Consider the following 6,675-nt stretch of genomic DNA (forward strand, 5'->3'; position numbering starts at 1 on the left):
AATAGAGTCCTGAATCTGTAGCTCTTCAGCCTTAGACTGAATAGAGTCCTGAAGCCTTAGACTGAATAGAGTCCTGAATCTGTAGCTCTTCAGCATTAGACTGAATAGAGTCCTGAATTCAGCCTTAGACTGAATAGAGTCCTGAATCTGTAGCTCTTCAGCCTTAGACTGAATAGAGTCCTGAATCTGTAGCTCTTCAGCATTAGACTGAATAGTCCTGAATCTGTAGCTCTTCAGCCTTAGACTGAATAGAGTCCTGAATCTGTAGCTCTTCAGCCTTAGACCGACTAGAGTCCTGAATCTCACTAGAAAATGTTTTTCATTACCTCTAATAATAGTTTCATCCTCTCCTCTGCATAACTTATAGTATTCATTCATAATGTTTCACCTTTTATGAAACCCCTGTTTTAATAATGACTTGTCCTTTTCCGCCCCACAGTGTAGCGTAGTGTCTGACAGATCTCATGCATACCCCCTCCCAGCATACCTTTCTAGGATGAGAACATAACCCCTCCCAGCATACCTTACATGAGAACATAACCCCTCCCAGCATACCTTACATGATGAGAACATAACCCCTCCCCAGCATACCTTTCATGATGAGAACATAACCCCTCCCAGCATACCTTTCATGATGAGAACATAACCCCTCCCAGCATACCTTTCATGATGAGAACATAACCCCTCCCAGCATACCTTTCATGATGAGAACATAACCCCTCCCAGCATACCTTTCATGATGAGAACATAACCCCTCCCAGCATACCTTTCATGATGAGAACATAACCCCTCCCAGCATACCTTTCATGATGAGAACATAACCCCTCCTCAGCATACCTTACATGATGACAACATAACCCCTCCCAGCATACCTTTCATGATGAGAACATAACCCCTCCCCAGCATACCTTTCATGATGAGAACATAACCCCTCCCAGCATACCTTACATGAGAACATAACCCCTCCCAGCATACCTTTCATGATGAGAACATAACCCCTCTCAGCATACCTTTCATGAGAACATAACCCCTCCCCAGCATACCTTTCATGATGAGAACATAACCCCTCCCAGCATACCTTTCATGATGAGAACATAACCCCTCCCCAGCATACCTTTCATGATGAGAACATAACCCCTCCCAGCATACCTTTCATGATGAGAACATAACCCCTCCCCAGCATACCTTTCATGAGAACATAACCCCTCCCAGCATACCTTTCATGAGAACATAACCCCTCCCCAGCATACCTTTCATGATGAGAACATAACCCCTCCCAGCATACCTTTCATGATGAGAACATAACCCCTCCCAGCATACCTTTCATGATGAGAACATAACCCCTCCCCAGCATACCTTTCATGAGAACATAACCCCTCCCCAGCATACCTTTCATGATGAGAACATAACCCCTCCCAGCATACCTTTCATGATGAGAACCCCTCCCAGCATACCTTTCATGATGAGAACCCCTCCCAGCATACCTTACATGAGGAGAACATCCAGACCCAAATGACTGCCCTACATCAGAGAGATTATCCTCCTAAATTCAGCAGTTTATAGAGTAATGGCTGACTTCATGAGCTCATATTGTGTTTTTACTGCGTTTTGGCTGAATCACTGGGCGGTTTTTATAAAAACACAACATTCCTAGAAGTAGTGGCCGTATTTTATAAACCCTGAGCCACGATTGGGTTCCGCAGCTTAAACACTGAACCCTGATTGGTCGTCTCTGTGTTCAACAGGAACAGGAAGTCTCTAAGGCAGCTGTCCGCTTGGTGTCGCCCCACATCCTCTAAATATCAGAGGTCACGTAACCCGGGATCAACACCACAACTCAACCGTAACGTTGCAGCGTCTCTCCTCTCGGCACACGGTGGCAGCAGCCTGGTGTGGATCCGTCTCTCCCTCGTCGCCAAGGGCCAACCGGAGCAGCACGCCCTGGTGTGTGTCCCCACCGCAGAGGACCTCCAGCTGGTACGTGAGGAGCCGGGCTGCACAGGGCCCCAGGAGCCTCTACACACTGACCACTTCAAGAGCCGCGTCAAACGGCCACGCAAGAAGGACCACAACAAACCTGGAACCTCCTCCTCTTCCTCCGCCAAGCAGTCTGACCCTGCCTCAGTCCCTGGTGTCAACCCTGGTCCTGATCCTGGCTCCTCTTCCAGCCTCACCAACCCTGATCCTAGCTCCTCCTCCAGCCTCACCAACCCCTCTTCCTCCTGTACCTCATCCCTGACTCTGGGTCTCTGGCCGGAGCCCCTTCCCAGCGTCACCTCCCACTGCTCCAGGGTGACTCTGGGCTGGGTGACCCAGGGGGACTTCTCCCTGTCGGCTGGCTGTGGAGAGGCTCTGGGGCTCCTCAGCCTTACTGGTCTCCTACACACCCTGCTCAGACAGCCTGACGGCCAGAGAGGACTGGTGCTGCTACGGAACCCCGGATCACTGCAATACCGTTTCGCTAAGATCAACATAGAGGTCTGAGGAGTACTGCAGGTTCAATCCCACATCGCAACAGTACCGCTTCCCTAAGATCAACATAGAGGTCTGAGGGGTACTGCAGGTTCAATCCCACATCGCTAAGATCAACATAGAGGTCTGAGGGGTACTGCAGGTTCAATCCCACATCGCAACAGTACTGCTTCTCTACGTAAAGCCACAGACTGAGTAAAACACTGTGCCTAGTGTGAGTCCCTTCACCCCAACCCCTGTTAGGGGTACTAGATATGAAATGCCTGGCATGCACACACAACATTACACATATTGAATGACACATTGTTTGAGTGGAAGAACTTTGAAATTGATAATTCCCTGTAAGGTTTTCTGGGAGTTTTTCATTTGAGTTGAAATGAGTTTAAAAAAATTTTTGTTCAATATTGTTTTCACCGAAGTTCTGTAGAGAAGATACCACTCATTATGTACTGGTTCTGTAGAGAAGACACCAGTCATTATGTACTGGTTCTGTAGAGAAGACACCAGTCATTCTTAGGTTTGCCTGATTCCCATTTTTGTGAAAACAGATCTGTCTTTGGATTTGAGAGCTCGAGTTGAAATGGTTGACAATAAAAATCCCTCTACTCCAATCTGAGTTACCTAAAGCCTATTCCCTGTCACACTGTGTTAGTTACTGTATAGCGTAGCCTAGCCTGCACAGCGTAGTTGTCTAGTTAGACCTAGCTAACTGGTGTGTAGCCTAGCCTGCACAGCGTAGTTGTCTAGTTAGACCTAGCTAACCGGTGTGTAGCCTAGCCTGCACAGCGATAGCTACTGTTTACTGCACATGGTAGCAGTAAGTGACATGTGCAGGAACACACCCCTTATTTTGCAATTGATGAGCTGATTTGCTATAATTGTATATATTTTCCCCCCATTTTAAATATTCAAGCATAATTTAAAATGAATTACATAGGCCTAAATGAAATATACTTTAGGTACGATGTCCTGAAAGGCATCTACCAAATAAAATGTATTATTATTGATAATAGTTTTAGGTTCACCACCCCGTTCATAAAAATGGTTCGCTCCTACAGACAGTGAGTCACGTGGCCTGCAGGCAGACCGGCCATTCAGTTACTGTTCGATTGAGCAAAACGAGTGACCTAAGCGATTTTGAGCGCGCTGTGATCGTCGGCCAGCCGGCCTCCTGGGCTATTCACGCATGACAGTGTCTGGGGTTTACCGAGAACAGTACGACAAACAAACAACATCCAGTCAGCGACAGTCCTGTGGGTGAAAACAGCTCATTGATGAGAGGTCGGCAGTCCTGTGGGTGACAACAGCTCATTGATGAGAGGTCGGCAGTCCTGTGGGTGACAACTCATTGATGAGAGGTTGACAGTCCTGTGGGTGAAAAGCACTAGGAAAAACTCCCTAGAAAGGCCAAAACCTGAGAACCAGGCTAGGGGGTGGCTCCTCTTCTGGCTGGGTGATGACAAGATGATGAAAGACCAGCATGGGTGAGCTTGAGCACAGTCCTGTGGGTGAAACAGCTCGGTAGATGGCATTCCTGTGGGTGAGGCTCATTAGATGAGAGGTTGACAGTCCTGTGGGTGACAGGAGAAGCAGTCCTGGGGCCCCGACAACAGCTCATTGATGAGAGGTCGGCAGTCCTATGGGTGACAACAGCAGTCCTGTGGGTGAAACAGCTCATTGATGAGGGATCGGCAGTCCTGTGGGTGACAACAGCTCATTGATGAGAGGCGGCAGTCCTGTGGGTGAAAACAGCTCATTGATGAGAGGGTGGCAGTCCTGTGGGTGAAACAGCTCATTGATGAGCCCCGTAACAGGGTTAGAGGCAGAGAATCCTGTGGGTGAAACAGCTCATTGATGAGAGGTCGGCAGTCCTGTGGGTGACAACAGCTCATTAATGAGAGGTCGGCAGTCCTGTGGGTGACAACAGCTCGGTGATGAGAGGGTGGCAGTCCTGTGGGTGACAACAGCTCATTAATGAGAGGTCGGCAGTCATGTGGGTGACAACAGCTCATTGATGAGAGGTCAGCAGTCCTGTGGGTGACAACAGCTCATTGATGAGGTCGGCAGTCCTGTGGGTGACAACAGCTCATTGATGAGGTCGGCAGTCCTGTGGGTGACAACAGCTCGGTGATGAGAGGTCCAAGGAGAATGGCAAGAATCGTGCAAGCTAACAGGCAAATAACGGTGGTGTGCAGATCTGCATCTTGGGAACGCACAACTCGTAGGTCCTTGTCACGGATTGGCTGTTGCAGCAGACGACCACACCGGGTTCCTATCAGATAAAAACAACAAGAAGAGGCTCCCAGTGGGCACGTGATCATCAACACTGGACAACTGAAGAGTGGAAAAGCAGTGCCTGGTCCGACCAATCCTGGTTCCTGTCGCGTCATGCTGATGTCAGGGTTTGGCGTAAGCAGCATGAGTCCATGGCCACATCCTGTCTGATGTCAACGGTACAGGCTGGTGGTGTAACGGTGTGGGGAATGTTTTCCTGGCACACGTTAGGGCCCTTGATACCAATTGAGCAACGTGCCCATGCCCCGAAGAATTCAGGCTGTTCTGGAGGCAGAGGTACTCACTTTGGGTGCTGTTTATATTTAAGTGCAGGAACTCTGTAATACTGTTGAGATAATATTCTAGAAGAGGAACAGGAACTCTGTAATACTGTTGAGGAATATTCTAGAAGAGGAGCAGGAACTAATAGATAATATTCTGTTGAGAGATAATATTCTAGAAGAGGAACAGGAACTCTGTAATACTGTTGAGTTGAAATATTCTAGAAGAGGAGCAGGAACTCCAATACTGTTGAGATAATATTCTAGAAGAGCAGCAGGAACTCTGTAATACTGTTTAGATAATATTCTAGAAGAGGAACAGGAAGTCTGTAATACTGTTGAGATAATATTCTAGAAGAGGAGCAGGAATTGGACTTCCTGACGGGCCGACCGCAGGCTGTGAGGATGAGCATCAGAGGCCCCAGGGGTGTGTCTTCAGTCATCTGCTGTACTCTCTGTTCACCAACGACTGCATGGCTTTGCACCAACACCAACTCCCATCAAGTTTGCAGGCCTGATAACCAACCTGTCTTACTTCTTGATGTCATGTTAAATCCACTTCAATCAATGTAGATGAAGGGGAGGAGACAGATGGGTTAAAGGGGAGGAGACAGATGGGTTAAAGGGGAGGAGACAGATGGGTTAAAGGGGAGGAGACAGATGGGTTAAAGGGGAGGAGACAGATGGGTTAAAGGGGAGGAGACAGGGTTAAAGGGGAGGAGACAGATGGGTTAAAGGGGAGGAGACAGATGGGTTAAAGGGAGGGACAGATAAAGGGGAGGAGACAGATGGGTTAAAGGGGAGGAGACAGATGGGTTAAAGGGGAGGAGACAGATGGGTTAAAGGGGAGGAGACAGACGGGTTAAAGGGGAGGAAAGACGGGTTAAAGGGGGAAAACAGACGGGTTAAAGGGGAGGAGACAGAGAACATTAAAGGGGAGGCGACAGACGGGTTAAAGGGGAGGAGACAGACTGGGGAGACATGGAGTCTTGAAGGCCAAAACTAGTGCCATTTGAACAGTTTCCCAATGGTCCTTTTACTGTAGGGTCCATTGGGAAACTGTTGAGTGGGGAACACCTAGCACCGTTGCACTTCTTGACACATTCAAACAGGCGCTCCTACCCCGTTCAAAGGCACTAACTAGTCTTAGCCATTTACCCATACACAATCCATGGCTAACTTGACAACTGTGGGAAGTCATTGAGTCAACATGGGCCAGCATCCTCGTGGAACGCTGTCAACACCATGCCCCGTCAAGAGGGTGCAACTTCAATATTAGGAAGGTGTTCCGTACACTGCGTCTACATTGACATTTAAGTCATTTAGCAGAGAGCATTCAGTGTCGTACTGGTCCCCCGTTGGGAATCGAACCCACAACCACGGCAAGGCAAGTGCCCTGCTCTACCAACTGAGCCACACATCACACCTGCTGTTACTAGACTATTATATTGTGCCTACCTGTATTCTACTGATTCTAGAATGGGGTTTTCCTATTCTACTGATTCTAGAATGTTTCCTATTCTACTGATTCTAGAATGTTTCCTATTCTACCGAGACATTTACGCTATGCTCCTATTTGTATATATTATTGTTGTTGTGAAGTAGGAGCCTGCAGTAAGCATTGTGGAGGATATATCCCGTACATACG

General features: G+C 48.1%; 1 protein-coding gene across 1 annotated transcript in view; it reads left to right on the plus strand.

The window, feature by feature from the left end:
• The window catches only part of LOC124019082 (ribonucleases P/MRP protein subunit POP1-like), a 32,394-nt gene extending 29,311 nt beyond the window's left edge, over positions 1 to 3,083 (plus strand). Inside the window, exon 16 of the mRNA XM_046334443.1 lies at positions 1,746 to 3,083. Coding sequence (XP_046190399.1) covers positions 1,746 to 2,484 — 739 coding nt within the window. The 3' untranslated portion in view covers positions 2,485 to 3,083. The remainder of the gene's footprint in view (positions 1 to 1,745) is intronic.
• The last annotated feature ends 3,592 nt before the right edge of the window (positions 3,084 to 6,675 follow it).

This window comes from Oncorhynchus gorbuscha, unplaced genomic scaffold (assembly GCF_021184085.1).
Source record: "Oncorhynchus gorbuscha isolate QuinsamMale2020 ecotype Even-year unplaced genomic scaffold, OgorEven_v1.0 Un_scaffold_676, whole genome shotgun sequence".
NCBI lineage: Eukaryota > Metazoa > Chordata > Actinopteri > Salmoniformes > Salmonidae > Oncorhynchus > Oncorhynchus gorbuscha.